The sequence below is a fragment of the Rana temporaria genome, chromosome 5, assembly GCF_905171775.1.
Source record: "Rana temporaria chromosome 5, aRanTem1.1, whole genome shotgun sequence".
NCBI classification, from domain to species: domain Eukaryota; kingdom Metazoa; phylum Chordata; class Amphibia; order Anura; family Ranidae; genus Rana; species Rana temporaria.
In genome coordinates this window covers 98075199-98092878 of record NC_053493.1, presented here as the reverse complement: position 1 = coordinate 98092878, position 17680 = coordinate 98075199, and the positions used below count along the sequence as shown (strand labels likewise).

Below are 17680 nucleotides of genomic sequence, written 5' to 3'. Positions count from 1 at the left end.
AGTTTCTTAAGCCTTTTAATGCTTTTAGTTGCATTCAGACACTTGGCTGAACATTTGTTCTCTAAACCTTTATTTATCTGTTAAATTTAATGTAGCGCAGTATAATCCAGATTAACAACATCAACAAATCAGAGGGGAAATGGACCACTAAACAAATGAAAAGTTTTAATTTGGCTAATTTGCTGGCTAACCTTTTCTTATAAGACTATGAATTCAGACTCGCCACTTGTACTCAAGGTTTTTGTTTTTGTTGCCTGTCATAAGGTTTGTTTTCCTCCATTGCCCCTTCACAGTATAATGAATGGAACTTGGTGCTTACTGAGTGAGGTAGACTAAAATGATCTTTGTATTAAACCTCCCGTATTTCACAGGACCGCCTTGATAGGAGGTTAAATTAATGACGGAGAGTTGTCTATTGAGTGAGTTTTTTTGTGTTTCAGATCATTGACGTAAACCCTTGAAGAAAAAATATGTAGGCTGCCATTGCTGGGCTTTCATTCCAAAATTGCTAGTGTTGGTTATTCTGATCCAGTGTCCTAAATGCTTTTTAGATCAGTGGTCCCCAACCTTTTTGGCACCGGGGGCTGGCTGCATGGATGAAAATTGTGTCATTCTGCATCTGGTGGCAGGTGACGTGGCAAGTGACATTCCGCATCTGGTGGCAGGTGACGTGGTTATTACTACAATGTAATAATGGAACTAATGTGGATGAAAATTGTGTCAAGGCCTGGGGCGGGGGTTTGGGTTAGCACGCAGGGGGGTAAGAGATTTTTCACGGGAAATTTGTCTGCATTCGTTCTATTATTACATTGTAGTAATAAATGACATAGTTCTACTCACCATAATGCAGAATCCGTGGGAGTCCTGAGCGTGTCACCTGCCACGTTGCCTGTCACCAAATATGGAATGTCAATTGCCACGTCGCCTGTCATGTCGCCTGCCACCAGCTGCGGCATGTCACTTGCCACGTCGCCTGCCACCAGCTGCGGCATGTCACTTGCCACGTCGCCTGCCACCAGCTGCGGCATGTCACTTGCCACGTCGCCGCACCAAGTGGTGCCTTTAAAGTCCACTAGGGGATCTCTCTTCTGTTTCTAGAAAACATATGCAAGTCAGGTGTGATAACCACACTTGAACACATGCCTGCGCTGGGGCAGTAACTCAGAAATACTGAAGACGGAAACGGAGCAGCAACTAGCATTTCTGATTAAAGTGTCTCTTTAAAGTGCTACTGAACCAATTTAGGCAAATGGTAATCTGTAGGCCACACTTAAAGTGGTTCTAACGGCTGAAAGTTTTTTTTTTTTTTTTTTTTTTTTTTTTTCTCCTTCATGTATTCTATGCATGAAGGTAAAAACCTTCTGTATGCAGACCCTCCCTAATACTTACCTATGCCAAATCTCAATCCAGTGATGTACATGAGAACAGCTCCCTCTCATGGGCTGAGGCACAGCATTTTCAATTACAGCCAGTGAGGAGGGAGTGGGGACGGGGCAGAGCCCCGTTCTGTGGGCTTGGGAGCTAGCATGCACGAGTGCTCCCATAGCAAGCGGCTTACTATTGGGGCACTCAGCAGGGAGGAGGAGCCCAGAGCGCCAGCAGGGGACCTGAGAATAGGAGGTTCGGGGGTGCTCTGTGCAAAACCATTTCACAGAGCAGGTCAGTATGACATGTTTGTTATGTAAAAAAATTATTGTACCTCCTAGTATCACTTTAAATACTGTAAGAATTGCTGCATATTTCTTGAGTGTGAGTTATCCACCAGAAGTTCAAATTCAAGATTTAATAAGGGAGACTTCCTTCTATAGTGTGGCTACACTGCTATTCAGGGTTGACCTAAAGCCTCAGCATAGCCATGCGATGATCATGTCTCAATGAAAAGACATTCTGCATGGTGGACTTTTTTCAGCACACTATCACAAGGAGAGGTGAACTGACCTTATGGATTACAAGGCATTTTGCTACTTGAGGTTGGACTGTGTTGGGTGGGATTGCCCAGCCCTCTGCCACTGCACCTGGTGGGATGGGACCTAAGAGTGTATCTGAAGGGAAATTCACTTTTATTAAGGCTTTTTTTACTTCTACTTTAAACTTCTCAGCTTCCTAAGTCTCCTGCTTACTATGCAACTAATCCATAATGTGACCACTGTCAAGTGAGTAGGGAGGTGACCCAAGCAGAGAGAAGCATGCAGGAAATTTAGAAACAATAGAGTGCATATGACAGCTGTTCACGGTAAAAGACAAACTGATATATAGCACTTCCATCATGAGGTTGCAGGTAAGAAATAATTGATTTTGAGGGAATTTATCTGGAAAGAAATTTGCGAGCCGTCATTTATGACCTCTCTTAAAATTCTGGGCAGCTAGCATTTTCAGATGGAGGTCGGTATTGGCAGGCTACCTATTTATCCAATGACAGATTATATTTAATGCAGTACCATGTTTTTCCTAGCTGAAAAAAATAGTTAAAGCCAATTGCATAAGCTTTCAGATGATGCATGTTCTTATTACTGATGCATTCTAAAATGCATTAGTGACATCACTAAACATGCATTCTGCCAGCTCGCTGTACAGTGGCATGAAAATGTTAATGATTTGGAATGACCTAACTTTTCGATATATATGGCTTTTTTTTTTTTTTAAAAACAAACACAAAAAACACACATACAATTTCCAATGCGCTACAAACACAACAACATATTATCGGGGACACAGAGATATCAATATATATGGCTTTTTTAAATGTGGTCTAATCTTCATCTAGAGAAGTGGTTCTCAACCTTTCTAGTGCCGTGACCCCTTGATAAAGTTTCCCAAGTTGTGGGGACCCCTAACAGTGAAATTATTTTCGTAGCGTGGGTTGTCAGCACCCAAGGCAAGACAAGTAATTTGCGCCTCTAACCCACGGACATTTAGCGCTCCCTGAGTCCTTTTTAATGGCAACAATAATCGCAGGTAGTGTTACTGTGTCTCCGACTTTGTGGTGTCTCGTAGCAGTGACACCTATGCCGAAATCAGGAGAAAGGGTCTCCTCCAGCCCCTCCCACTTCACATTCCTCACCAGTCAGCTGGCCTCTAGTCTTCTCCCCCCAGCCATGCCATGAATTGAATGGGCGCCTACAAAGAGACTGAGTGGGCGGCTGAGGGCTCCAGAAACAGCCCAGCTGGGTGGCCACAAGCTCCAGGGACAGCCCTGCTGGGTGGCCGCAAAAAGGCTGGGAGAGTGGTGCAGATTTCAGGGACAGCCTAGGATTTGGTGACCCCTGGCAAATCATCATTTGACCCCCAAGGGTGTCCCGACACCCAGGTTGAGAACCACTGATCTAGAGACTAGACTATAATAGACCGTCTTTATTTAATAGAGAAGTATGAAAAAATGTAATAAAATAACCCCATCATTGGCCAAAAATATCCTAAAAACAGTTCTCTGCAAAAGAAGAAGTGTTTAATTTTAAGGATTATATCCATCAGGCTTTTCATTTTCAGGACACATCAGTTCCGCAATAAAAAAAAAACACAACAAACTTTAGAAATAAAAATGTACCGTATATCTTTTTCCAAAGGTCTTCCTCTTCTCCTCCAGCAATGATGGTGGTCAGTGCTACACTGAGTGCTCGGGCTGCATGGGTCGGCTGGCTGCTGGGCCTAGAGGTAGCGGCTTGAGGAGCACCATGTAGTTGCAGAGAAGAATTACAGCTCTGGATTGAAGATAGTATTTCAGTGAAAACTTTTTTTTTTTTTTTTTTTTTTTTAATTTTGTATGGTTGGTCATTCATTTTAGTTTTATTAAAGAGATTAGCTTGTTTTATTAAAACCAGAGAGTGCAAAATCTGTTAGAGCTCTGTGTAGAAGCCAATCGTTTTCCAGGTTTTTATTTTTTTTTATTTTGTCGGCTTAATTGAACAAGCTGAAGTTAGAAGCTGATTGGCTACCATGCACAGCTGCACCAGATTTTGAACTTTCAGTTTTAGTAAATCGACCCCATTGTGTCACAAACCTAAAAAAAATATAGATCGAATCACACATGCATTTTTTTTATTTCTTTTTCTATAAGGCTAGGTTTACACATGTCCGGTTTGCAATCCCAAAGCTGGTTCCGTTTTGTTCACCGGTTCAGGTACAAATTCTTACTTGAATTCGTACTAAACTGCTGGAAACCACCCACTTTGTGTCGGGCAGCAGAAGGGGAATACTCTGAAGCAGGGGTGCCCAACACGCAGTCCACCCACTATTTGTTGGGCAGCAGAATGCCAGGTTCTGGAACACTCTCTGAATGTACTACTACTGATTAGCGATGCAGGGAAAGGGTGGGATTAAGAAATACTGATACAGGCAACCAATGGGTGGAGGGGGGTGGTGATGTTGGAGAAGTTAGTGGAGCTCCACTTATTTGCCTCCCCTCTCGCTCCCCCCCCCCCACTGCCAAATTTTGGCACCTTTTGGGGGGAAGCGGGGTTCCTGGTTTTGACAAGTACCCGCTCCCAATTCCAGCTGCGCATAGCGTTTGTGCAGTAGGGAACCAGCTGTGAAGCCACAAGGCTTCACTGCTGGTTTCCATTCGATGAGATGGTGGCAGCAGCACCTGAGACAATTTAAAAATTGGCTCGGGTGAAGACGCCTCTGGATTCATGGACAGGTAAGTGTAGCTGCTGACTAAATTTTTTATTTTATTCTGAAGGAGCCTGGAGCTTCGCTTTAAATAGCACTGCCACTAGTGTGTATATATGTATAGCACTTCCACTAACCACCAATGTGGGGGGGAGGGAAAGAGTGATGCCACTGACAGCACTGTGGGGTTATTATTGCAGCCACTGACATTCATGTTGGTGGGTGAAATGGCTATTTCTACTGTGCACATGAACAATGACTGCTTGGAACATCCTCTGCCTGATCAGTCTGCTTAGAAGTACTTTGGAGTCCATTTAACATTCTACCATTTCACCCAGCCCCGGTGAAGGGGATTGTGGCCCCCGAGAAATGTTGGCTGTCTTTTTGCCTTGTATGTTGTAACCAACTGAACAATATATTTCTTTATCGTACATCACGGGACACAGAGCGGCATTCATTACTATATGGGTTATATGGAGTACCTTCAGGTGTAGACACTGGCAATCTCAAACAGGAAATGCCCCTCCCTATATAACCCCCTCCCATAGGAGGAGTACCTCAGTTTTTACGCCAGTGTCTTAGGTGTTAGTCATGGTTTAGCTTGCCTCCGCATCCTTGGGATTAGGTGAGCTACCGGTTCTGTCCAAAAAAGCCTCAGCGCTAAAGTGGTCAGTAACCGGACCCCAAACCCTTGGGGTATAGCCCATAATGCTTTTCTTTTTAGAGAGCTGGACCCTGGGCCCAGAACTTAGAAACCTTTGGGTACCTAAAGTTTTCTGTTGCCAGGGTGCTATATGGGCCCAGGACAGTGGATCCTTCATAGGAACCCAGGGCCTGAAGGTCTAGACATCCCCACGGAGATGGGGGAAGATTGGGCCTCTTGCTTGGCAAAGTCCTGCGGCATGGAGCAGGTAAGTGAGGGGAAAACTTGCGGAACTTGGTTCTTAGCAGGTTTTTTTCTGGGGGGTCACAGGGGACATGCCTAAAGTTATGCACTGCATCTGGCAAACTAGTCACATATCATAAAGATAGGATGGCTCTCTATGTATTATTCCCCATAAGATGTGACCTCCCTTGTAGTGTTGGAAAAGCATTGAGTGGGGCCTGTGTTATATAAAAATATATGTGTGTGTCAGAGAGCTTTGCTTACCTGCAGGCCTCCAGGCGATGCTCCATTCAGTCTTCCTCCTCAGAGCCTGCAAGCAGGCAAAACGCTGACCTCCTCATGGTTCCAGGCTGCAGGCTGCAGTTTGCTGGAACAGAGAGGTCCCTTCCTCCCAAAATCCCCCCCCCCCTCCCCTCCCCCTGTCGGGAGGGGCATTTCCTGTTTGAGGTTGCTGGGGGGGAAGGGCGGGTCAGTGGCTTAAAGGAAGGGGCGGCCCTTCCTTGTTTGTTCCATCAATACTTTGGAACTGAGGAGAAAGACCAGAGCGGCAGCACGGGGCGCCGAGGACACACAGTGGCCAGAAAGGATATTGCAGTCTTCAGAGGACTGTTTTGTCAAGCCTAGAAATAGGCTGTTTCTTTTCCATCTCATAGTTTTTCTTTGCAATACTACTCAGGGGGACAGAATGTTTTTTCTTTCCTGGATTTGAAACAAAAACGAAAAAAAAAAAAAAAAAAAAAAAAAGTCATCTAGGGGAGAGGAAGCATTTTTTTTTTTTATCCCCCAAACAGGTGTTTGGACAATTAACTTTTATAGTTCCAAATACCAATAGGTAGCAGGTGTACCTCGGTATTGTACCATGGTATGCCGCTGTTTTCCCTACAGGGAGCCTTGGGGCCATCGGGATCTGGGGCTGGAGCTGACGCGGGTCAGTCCAACCCTAAGATGGTCACGGAGGAGGTATTACTCACCTCTTTAAAAGAGATGCAGAAAAGCATGGGAAAAATGATATCCGCAGCTATGCGGGGCAGTAAGCGGAATAGATCTCCGTCGCCCGAGCGCGGACCCTCAGAAGAGGAGGTCCTTTCCTCAGGGGAATTGGACGACCTCTTGGACACGGACCAAGTAGGTTCAGGGATCGAAGACCCGGATACAGAGGAGTCTGGGGCAGTCTCCCTGAGGGAGAGCTGGTGGATTCAAGGATTGTCGGACTTGGTCCATAGGACATTCAACTTGCCAGTACCAGATCTCCAGGTATCGACGGTTTCAGCTTTGGGCTCACTGAGGGCGCCTCAAAGCAATGCTGTGTTTCCGATCCATCCTCTATTAGAGGGAATTTTGTTCCAAGATTGGAACAAGCCAGATAAGATCTTCTTACCACCTAAAAGGTTCTCTGTCCTATATCCTATGGAAGAAAATTTTTCCAAAAGATGGGCTACTCCTGCAGTGGACGCAGCCATCTCATGTGTTAACAGATCGTTAACATGCCCTGTAGAAAACATACAGGTGTTCAAGGATCCAGTTGATAAGCGCTTGGAAGCACTACTTAAGAACTCCTTCACTACTGCAGGGGCAGTAGTACAGCCAGCTGTGGCTGCGATTGGGGTCGCTCAAGCATTATCGGATCAATTTAAGCAGATGCTTAAACTTATTCCGGCCCAGCAGGCAGAAAAATTTTCGGATGTCCCTAAGGCCATATGTTTTACGGTAGACGCAATCAAGGATTCTATCCAGCAAGCGTCACGTTTATCGTTATCCCTTATCCATATGAGAAGACTCTTATGGTTAAAAAGCTGGGAGGCTGAGCCCCCATGCAAGAAGCTCCTGGTAGGGTTCCCCTTCCATGGAGGACGACTCTTCGGAGAAGACCTAGATAAATACATTCAGACCATTTCAAACGGCAAGAGTACTCTCTTGCCAACTAAGAAGAAGGTTCAGGGACCTGCGTTTAAACGACAGTATTCCCCTGGGCAGGGGCCCTCTAATGCCAAGCAGTATCGACGGCCTCCTGCAAAAGCAAACTTCGGCTTCAACAGCAGATCACAAGGACAGGCTGTTAGAGGCAAAAGGCAGTGGTTTCGCAAACCAGCAAAACCAGCCCCCAAGCCAACCTTATGAAGGGGCGCCCCCACCCACGAAGGTGGGGGGAAGGCTGCGACTCTTTTCAGAGATTTGGGAAGCCAGCATTCCCGACGAGTGGGTACGGTCTTCCGTGGCCACAGGCTACAAATTAGATTTCCTAAGGTTTCCTCCTCCTCATTTCCAGAAGTCGAGGATTCCAAACGATCCGGAAAAGGGAGCCGCATTAAGATCGGCATTAGATCATCTACTTTCCCAGGAAGTAATAGTAGAGGTACCAGTCCTGGAACAGGGGCTGGGTTTCTACTCCAACCTATTCATCATCCCAAAATCCAATGGAGATGTCAGGCCAATTTTGGACCTAAAGATGGTAAATGCATATCTAAAGATCCGCTCATTTCGGATGGAATCCGTGCGGTCAGCAGCTGCCACACTCCAGAAGGACGACTTCATGGCGTCCATAGACATAAAGGATGCCTACCTTCATGTTCCAATTTATCAGCCACATCAAAGATATCTACGCTTCATGGTGGCTTCGCGTCACTTCCAATTCGTGGCGCTTCCCTTCGGGTTGGCTACGGCCCCCCGGGTGTTCACGAAGGTCCTAGCTCCAATCCTAGCCAAACTAAGGATCCAAGGGGTCACGATCCTAGCATACCTGGACGACCTCCTAGTCATAGATCACTCGTCTCCCGGCTTGGAGCGAGCAGTGGCCCTCACGGTCCAATACCTCGAGAGGTTCGGCTGGGTCCTAAATCGAGAAAAGTCAGCTTTCCAGCCCACAAAGCAGTTGGAATATCTCGGCATGAGATTAGACACAGAACAACAAGGAGTGTTCCTACCTCTGAGGAAGGTAAAAGCCATCAAGGAATTAATCCTACTGGTTCTAAGCAAGAAAGAACCGACTATTCGCCTATGTATGAGGTTACTAGGCAAGATGGTGGCCACATTCGAGGCGGTACCATACGCCCAGAGCCACACTCGCATCCTACAGGCAGCCATCCTGTCAGCATGGAGCAGAAGGCCACAGGCCTTGGATATCCCGTTGCCGCTCTCATCAAGAGTCCGACAAAGTCTGTGTTGGTGGTTAGACCCTCAGAATCTACTGAAGGGGAGGTCTTTCAGCCCAGTGGCTTGGAAGATAGTGACCACAGACGCCAGCCTGACGGGCTGGGGAGCAATTTTGGATGGTTGCACTCGCCAAGGTACTTGGGCAAAGCCAGAGAAGCAGTTGCCCATCAACATCTTGGAGCTCAGAGCTGCTCGACTAGCCCTCAGGGCTTGGACGTCAAAATTGCAGGGGTTCCCGGTGAGAATTCAATCAGACAATGCCACGGCCGTGGCACACATAAATCACCAAGGGGGAACCAGGAGTCAAGCCGCTCAGAGAGAGGTGAGCTTGATTCTTCTATGGGCAGAGGCTCATGTGCCCTGCATATCGGCAATATTCATTCCAGGAGTGGACAACTTTCAGGCGGACTTCTTAAGCCGCCAGACTCTATGGCCGGGGGAATGGTCTCTGCATCCACTAGTCTTTCAAGCACTCTGCCAAAGATGGGGAGTGCCGGACGTGGATATCATGGCATCGAGACTCAACAAGAAACTAGACAGGTTCATGTCCCGCTCAAGGGATCCGATGGCCTGCGGAACCGATGCGTTGGTTTGCCCTTGGCATCAGTTCAAACTTCTTTATGCGTTTCCCCCGCTCCAGTTACTACCCCGCCTGCTGCGCAGGATCCGGTTGGAGCACATACCAGTCATCCTGGTAGCTCCAGCATGGCCCAGAAGGGCATGGTACTCACTAATCTTAAGGATGGTAGTGGGAGACCCTTGGACTCTTCCTCTACGGCCAGACCTGCTATCGCAAGGTCCGATCCTCCACCCTGCCTTACGGCATCTAAATTTGACGGCCTGGAAGCTGAATCCCTGATTCTCAGGGGTAGAGGTCTGTCTCAGAAAGTAATCTCTACCCTAATCAGAGCCAGGAAACCGGTCTCTAGGGTGATTTATTACAGGGTCTGGAAGGCCTATGTAGGCTGGTGTGAGTCCAAGCGATGGCTTTCTCGCAAATTTACCATCGATAGAGTATTAAGTTTTCTCCAGCTAGGAGTGGATAAAGGATTGGCATTAAGCACAATCAAAGGACAGATTTCTGCTCTGTCAGTGTGGTTTCAGCGGCCGCTGGCCACCCACTCGCTGGTTAAGACCTTCCTTCAAGGGGTCTTACGTATTAGACCTCCAGTTAAATCCCCGCTTTGTCCGTGGGATTTAAATCTTGTTCTGTCAAGTTTACAGAAACAACCGTTTGAGCCGTTGGCTGATATTCCTTTGGTTCTACTGACAAGGAAGTTAGTATTTTTGGTTGCCATAGTTTCCGCAAGAAGAGTTTCGGAGCTGGCAGCCTTATCCTGTAAGGAACCATATCTTGTTTTTCATAAGGACAGGGTCGTTCTCCGCCCTCATCCTTCCTTCCTTCCGAAGGTCATATCCAGTTTTCATTTGAACCAGGATTTGGTATTACCATCCTTCTTCCCTAAACCTACTTCCAGAAAGGAAGGGTTGCTGCATACCTTGGATATTGTCAGGGCCATGAAGGCCTATCTTAAAGCTACAAAGAAGATCCGGAAGACAGATGTGCTGTTCATTCTACCGGATGGGCCCAAGAAGGGGCAGGCAGCTGCAAAGTCCACCATTTCTAGGTGGATTAAGCAATTAATCACTCAGGCCTACGGCTTGAAAGGGTTGCCTCCTCCAGTATCATTAAAGGCTCATTCTACTAGAGCCATGGGCGCCTCCTGGGCAGCACACCACCAGATCTCTATGGCTCAAGTTTGCAAGGCGGCAACCTGGTCTTCTGTCCACACGTTTACAAAATTCTACAAGTTGGACGTAAGAAGGAATACTGATACTGCCTTCGGGCAGGCAGTGCTGCAGGCTGCAGTTTGAGACCCTCGGATTCCGGGGGCTCCTCTTGTTCGAGTTAAATTTAAAAATTTTATTTTTCTCAACTAAGTTGGATTTATTATGATTTGAGTATATCTCTAAATTAAATCCTTTTGTCTTGGAGATGTTCTCCCTCCCCTCATTGTAAGCATTGCTTTGGGACATCCCATATAGTAATGAATGCCGCTCTGTGTCCCGTGATGTACGATAAAGAAAAAGAGATTTTTAATACAGCTTACCTGTAAAATCTTTTTCTTGGAGTACATCACGGGACACAGAGCTCCCACCCCTCTTTTTTGAGGACCATTTTGGGAGGCATACTGCTTGCTACAAAACTGAGGTACTCCTCCTATGGGAGGGGGTTATATAGGGAGGGGCATTTCCTGTTTGAGATTGCCAGTGTCTACACCTGAAGGTACTCCATATAACCCATATAGTAATGAATGCCGCTCTGTGTCCCGTGATGTACTCCAAGAAAAAGATTTTACAGGTAAGCTGTATTAAAAATCTCTTTATTTTGACCTATTACAGTTGGATTTTTCAACTTTGATGGATATCTTCTCAAGGGGGATGCCCAGTCTTGGGGGGGGGGGGGGCAGGCCATTTGGGCTCAAGTAATCACTTTGTCCACTTTTTGATAACCTGTGAAAATCCGTGTCCAGTGCCTTTCTAACGCCATGTGGCCATATTTGGTTGGTTTCATCTCCAGCATCCCTGCCCCTTTTGTCATGTGGGGCGGAGAGGAAAATTCCACCGCTGCAGCTGATTGGGCCACCAGCCTCCTGTCCTATTCTTTTCCCTTGGTTTTGGCACAAAACTCAGCTTATCCTTACAAGATTTCTGGCAGGATCAACAACTTTGTGTGCTAATCGGACAGACAAAACACCATGTCGTTATTAGTCTATTTAACAGACTAAATAGAAGCATTTATTATTATTTACATGCACTTTAGAAGCATGTCCATATGTTTCTGTTAATGTTTATGCTTTATGGAAACGTTTTAGGTTTTTGCATGTTCATCTCTCACCTTTGTACACAAACTCTGTACAAGACACGTAGCCCTGAAGACGTTTGCCTTTTACAGTCGCACATTCTTTTCTCCTCTTTAGCTCTGTTTTGATGTGAGACATGTGAATTAAATTGACAGGTCATATTTGTGTTTATGGTATTTGAATTACTTAACTTTAGGCATGTAGAAAAACATGGACTTGAGGTCCTTTTTACTGAAGCCTTTTGCTTAAACCTCAGACAAGATCTAAAAAAAGTGCATATTTCCATAGTGTTTACTTGTCCCTCTCCAAAGCACTAAGTGTCATTTTTCTTGTTCCTCTGTTATCAGCATGAGTCACTTCTGACACCAAGAGCTAAAAAGGTGACGGGGAGGGAGCTCCAGCACATAACCTGTGATTGACAGCCTTGGCTCTGTTCCTGTGTGAAAGGGGGGGGGGAGGGTGTGTCATCCCTTCTCTCAAATCGGCTCTCAGAGCTCTTGTATGGTAGCTCCCCAACCCCTGCTTTGCGAGTCTGTGGAGAAATCGCTTTCATTTCTACGTTTTTTTTTTTGCAGGGATGTGCAAATGGCTGGTAATGGGTACAACTAGGAGGATTTTTTTTCACCTTTGTGTTGCCTGAGGCCAGGGTGGCTTTGATTTGAATCAAGTCGATTTTAAATCGCTAGTAAAAAGGCTTGATTTAAATCAACTTGATTTTAAAAAATCATAATTTTTAAAGGGCAACTGTAATTTCTGTCCCGCACTGGCTCCTCCTCTGACTCTCTGCTGACTCACAGACAGTCCCATTCACTTTAATGGAACGGCTGGCGATGCAGCAGTGACAAAACGTGGTGGCAGCAGGTAAGTGGATGCCTGCTAACAGGTGCTGCCATGATGGATCTGAAATGACAGGTACTCTTTTAAATGTAAGGACTCATTCTTGCAGGTAGTTAGAATCTTTAATATTTGAAAACAAAATTAAGGTTTCCTATTTAGAATAATAAGGCTGGGCTCCCAATAATTCATGTTGGCGTAGCCCAATGCCTGCCCCTCTGCCACCAAAAGAAGAGAAGGCTCCACTTATGTCACTGGACTGGGAAAACGACTTCAAGAAAAAGGTATGTATAATAATTTTTTTTTTTTAAATAATAATCCAGGGGGTGTAAACCTGAAGTTACGCTTTTAAAGGAAATCAAGCACATTTTTTGGGGGTTAAAATGGGAAGTTCTGCTTTGAGGACTCATCCTTTGCTCCTCTTGAAGAATTGGCAGTTTTGATTAGTGTGGGGGGGGGGGGGGGGGGTGATACCCTGGTGCGGTGCGGTGCGGTGCTATTATGTGAAATGGGGTGATGGACTGAACATGACTAAAGCAATTTTAACCAGCCATATAACAAATATCCATATTTCCTGTCCTCCTCTATTCCACAAACACTCTTTTTCACTAAGGCTGGGTTCATACTATGACACGCAGTGGCTCACTGCAGGGGTCCGGTGCGTCTCCATTCACCGTTTCAGGTCTTGTACAGCCTGGATTTTTGCCTTATTTCGTACCTGAAATTAACCAAAAGATGCACAGGGCTACTGTGCAAATTGCACTGGAGCCACTGCGGAGATGTGTGAATCGGTCACAATCTCCTGCTCTGCGAATTGTATGTGGAGAAAACTGCATCCAATTTGCACAGATGTGAACCCAGCCTAAAGCATGTCTTTCATGATCAAGATATCAACTCATTTGTGAGGTATAGTATTTTCATTTGTGTGCAGTTCATTTATTTATTTTTCTTTTAGTTTGCAGGTCAATGGCCTCCAAAACACCTATTGGGTTCATAGGACTTGGAAATATGGGAAATCCAATGGCAAAAAATCTTGTGAAACATGGGTATCCTGTTGTTGCGTATGACGTTTTTCCAGAGGCCTGTAAAGAATTTCAAGATACTGGTGCCCAGGTATGCGTCTTACATGCTATTATTTTCTTTAAACATAAAATACTAATTAGGAAAAGATGTAATGTTTTATATATATATATATATATATATATATATATATATATATATATATATATATATATATATATATATATATATATATATATACATACATACATACACATACACATACACATACACATACACATACACATACACATATACATACATACATACACATACATACACACACACACACACACACACACTAGTGGTGCACCAAAATGAAAATTTTGGGCTGAAACTGAAAATTCAGGATGCACCGAAATGGACAATAAAAAAAAAAAAACACAAAAAAAATGTGTGTAAATGTGTGTGTGTGTGTGTGTATATATGTATATGTGTATGTATATGTGTATATATATATATATATATATATATATATATATATATATATATATATATATATATATATATATATATATATATATATATATATATATATTAAAACCTTGGTTTGAGAGCGTTTTGCAAGACAAGTAAAATGTTTTAATAAATTTTGCCTTGATATACAAGCGATGTCTTGATATACAAGTAGCGTCATGTCACAACTGAGTATAAAAAAGAGAGGAGCCTCTAAGTGTAGCAATATGGTTGCATGTAATGAAGGTACAACATTTTAGCAACTTATTGCTACACTTAGAGGTGCCTCTCTTCTCTTTTATACCCTGTAAAAAAAAAAAATGCTTTTCTTGTGAAAAAAAAAAAAATGATTTGATATACCAAGTGCTTTGGATTACAAGCACGTTTCTGGAACGAATTATGCTCGCAAACCAAGGTTTTACTGATTTATTATTATTATTATTATTTTTTTAATATATATTAAATGCTGACTGACGTATGGGACTACCTTTAGATAAAGTAAAACCTGTCCAGGAGAACTTGGTAAACCTTTAAAGCGGGGGTTCACCCTATAAACGCAAAAAAAAAAAATGTTTTTTTTCTTCTACCATAAAATCAGGCATTGTAGCGCGAGCTACAGTATGCCTGTCCCGATTTTTTTTTTTTTATCCCCGTACTCACCTTGTACTCGTACATCGAAGATACCGACTCCCCTCAGGGAATGGGCGTGCCTATGGAGACGGAGGATGATTGACGGCCGGGTCTGGCGCGTCATGCTTCTCCGGAAATAGCCGAAATAGGCTTGGCTCTTCACGGCGCCTGCGCATAGCCTGTGCGCAGGCGCCGTGAAGAGCCGAGACCTACTCCGGCTGTCTTCGGGGAGAGTGACGTGCCAGGGCCGGCCGTCAATCATCCTCCCTCTCCATAGGCACGCCCATTCCCCGCGGGAGCCGAAATCTTTAATGTACGAGTACACAGTGAGTACGGGGGTAAAAAAATCGGGACAGGCATACTGTAGCTCGCGCTACAATGCCTGTCTCGATGGAAAAATCATGTCAGTGAGGGTGAACTACCGCTTTAATGATCTGGAGGGTATGTAATGTAATGTTATTGGAGCACTACTGTGCTGGAACAGTGTCTTGCTTTACGGCCACATATTAAATGGTATGAATAAGACTATGATGCTCTCCTTTTGGGAAGAGATAATAAATGTACATGGTTTTTGCAAAAAAAAAACATGACATTTATTATGTTTTCATTAGGGGCTTGCAAAATATTGTACCTGTGATCAGTAGATTATAATATCAAATTTTTACTCATAATAAACAAAAATTCTTCCATGGGGTAGCAATGGTCATGGAAGGAGAATTACAGGAATTTAAGTGCAATGTTCTAGTTGCTGGGAATATTTGAAAAATTTAGGAGGATGATGGGTGATCCAAGACCACCAGTATCTACTGCAAATCGTAATCTTCATTTTGGAGGACCAACCAGGTCAACAAGACACTTTGATTTTCACATTTGACCATGTTCCTTATAAACTGCCCTGTGGCTGAAGGAATTCTAAAGAATGGAGCATTAAAGAAGTGAAGTCGGACAGTAACCTTAATTATTGGTATTTTCTATACCATGTTTTTTTACAGTATTGCAAAAAAAGGCTTTTTAATGCTTAACTTCAGGAAAACGACAAAGGCTTGATTCACACTTATGCATTTTTTAGTGCGTTTAAGATTTGCAGAAACACACTACAGTCCATTTAACATGGTTTCCTATGGATGTAGTTCACATCTGTGCATTTTATGGTAAGGGCCAGGGACTTTTTTCTAGTTTTTGGTTCTATAGACTTCAATGTATTGAAAAAATGCAAAATGAACATGCAATATGCAAACTGTAACCTGCATATGTGTGAATCAGGCCTAAATACTTGGTTTAAATGAGAGCTGTCTTGTCTGCCACAGAATTTTCCAGACAAAACAGCCAGGTCAATGACCAAATTTTCCCCCATTTACATTTGAGCAATACCGCTAGGTCATCATCCTTGCCTCCAGCCTGTAGTTGGACAGTGAAGAACCAGCTGCACCCTAATGCGCCCATTACTCTGCTCATGTTTCTCTTGGTACCAAGTCGGAAGTAATTAAATATACATATAATTTTTTATTTTTTATAAATATATTTCTATACAGTAATAGTTTTTTTTTCTGCGTGTTGGTTTTCCAGAAGCATGTCCCTAAAAAGAGCTTTTGCCATGTTGAAGTGTGCAGTAATTTTCCTTTTCCTTGTGATAGGACCACGGAGCTTTTCAATAAAATCAATGACATTCGATTTCTTTTGCCCCAAGGTTTAGCATGGATAGTGTTCCAGGAAATGCCTTATTTAAAGCTATGCTGAGCTGAGGCAGAAAATGGTGGGGGGGGGGGGGGCTTTTTTCAAATTCCAGTGTTAAAAGCAATCATATGGCTTAATTCCAAAATATTTAATATACCGTATTTACTGTATAACGCACATCTGACAACACTATTGTGCTAAACTGACACCTGTCTTTTTTTTTTTCCTTTTTCTTTTGAATGTTTTCTTTGCTTATGATGTAACCCATCTCAAAAATAGGTCCTGTAAATTTTATTGCAGGTCTCCACCTGCTTATTGGGGCCATCTGCCCCATAAGTCTGGAACACGGTGGATGTATTCCAACAGACCTAATTAGCAAGTAAAGATCTCTCTCTTTCACTGGGCGTTGTGGTGGTAGACAGCAATGTTCCTTTTCAGTCCAGGCAGAAAGGAACTCCCTGCTGAGCTTTTGAAGGGTACTAGGCATTCTTGTTACTGTGGACCGTGACTTCTACACAGTTACTTACTTGGCATAAAAGTGTGAAGGCATTGCCATCCTTTCCCCACAATAAAGTGCTTTCCAGGACTCTCTTTTTACAAGTGCATACCTATTTTATGATGGCGTGCCCATGCTTTAAACAAAAGCAAAATGCAGTGTTTTTATTCTTTGTACGCTGCAAGGTTTTTTTAAGCAGTATAATTTCCTGTAATTTCATGTTAGATCATCAGTATTTATAAACTGTCTACTTGAAACTCATGATGTGCTATAACTATATTTCCTTTTTCTCCAAAATAATAATTTTTCAGTATTGCTATAAAAAAAAAAAGACTCATGTTTTACAATATCTTAAAGGCTCCATGCACACTAGTGTTTTGTTTTGTGAGCTTCAGCGTCCAGAAGCAGAACGTTTTTTTTTTTTCAGCAAAAAAAATGCTAAACGTTACTAACTTTTTTTTTTTTTTTTTTTTCTTTTCATGTACTGTAAAAACGCTAATGTACCTAAATGCTTCTAAAAAAAGCTACTAAAGCACTACTACCAGTCGCCACAAAAACCCTATCGTCAGCATTTTTCATTCAGCGTGTGCAAGGAATTCTACAAAAATATGAAAGAAAAAACATTTGATCCAGTTATGTATCCTATTAGTTTTGCATAAATACCAAATTATGTCCTGATCTAGGAAGATTCAAGAATGACCTAGTAATGTCCATCCATTAATACGATATTTGTTTTGAAGTTAACTTCCCTTTTGAAGTGACACTGAAACTTGGGGGGGGGGGGGAAAGACCTCCCACAAATTTTTTTGCATTCAACACTTCTAGGTATTTTAGATGTGTCTGCTGTCCACTGCCACCATATTGCTACAGGAGGCAGTAGTAAGGTATGGGACAGCAGGAGGAACCACTGCACGTAGCTAGGGGACCAGGCACCTGATACACCAAGAAGCATTGGTTGCTAAAGAATCTAATGGCAACCATAGCTCTTCAGAAGAGCCAAGCAAGGACTCGTTACCCACCAGA

The 17680-nt window shown here is 43.6% G+C and overlaps 1 protein-coding gene across 1 annotated transcript in view; it reads left to right on the top strand.

The window, feature by feature from the left end:
- Positions 1–17680, top strand: part of HIBADH (3-hydroxyisobutyrate dehydrogenase) — a 201105-nt gene that overhangs the window by 13790 nt on the left and 169635 nt on the right. Inside the window, exon 2 of the mRNA XM_040352920.1 lies at positions 13298–13455. Coding sequence (XP_040208854.1) covers positions 13298–13455 — 158 coding nt within the window. The remainder of the gene's footprint in view (positions 1–13297; positions 13456–17680) is intronic.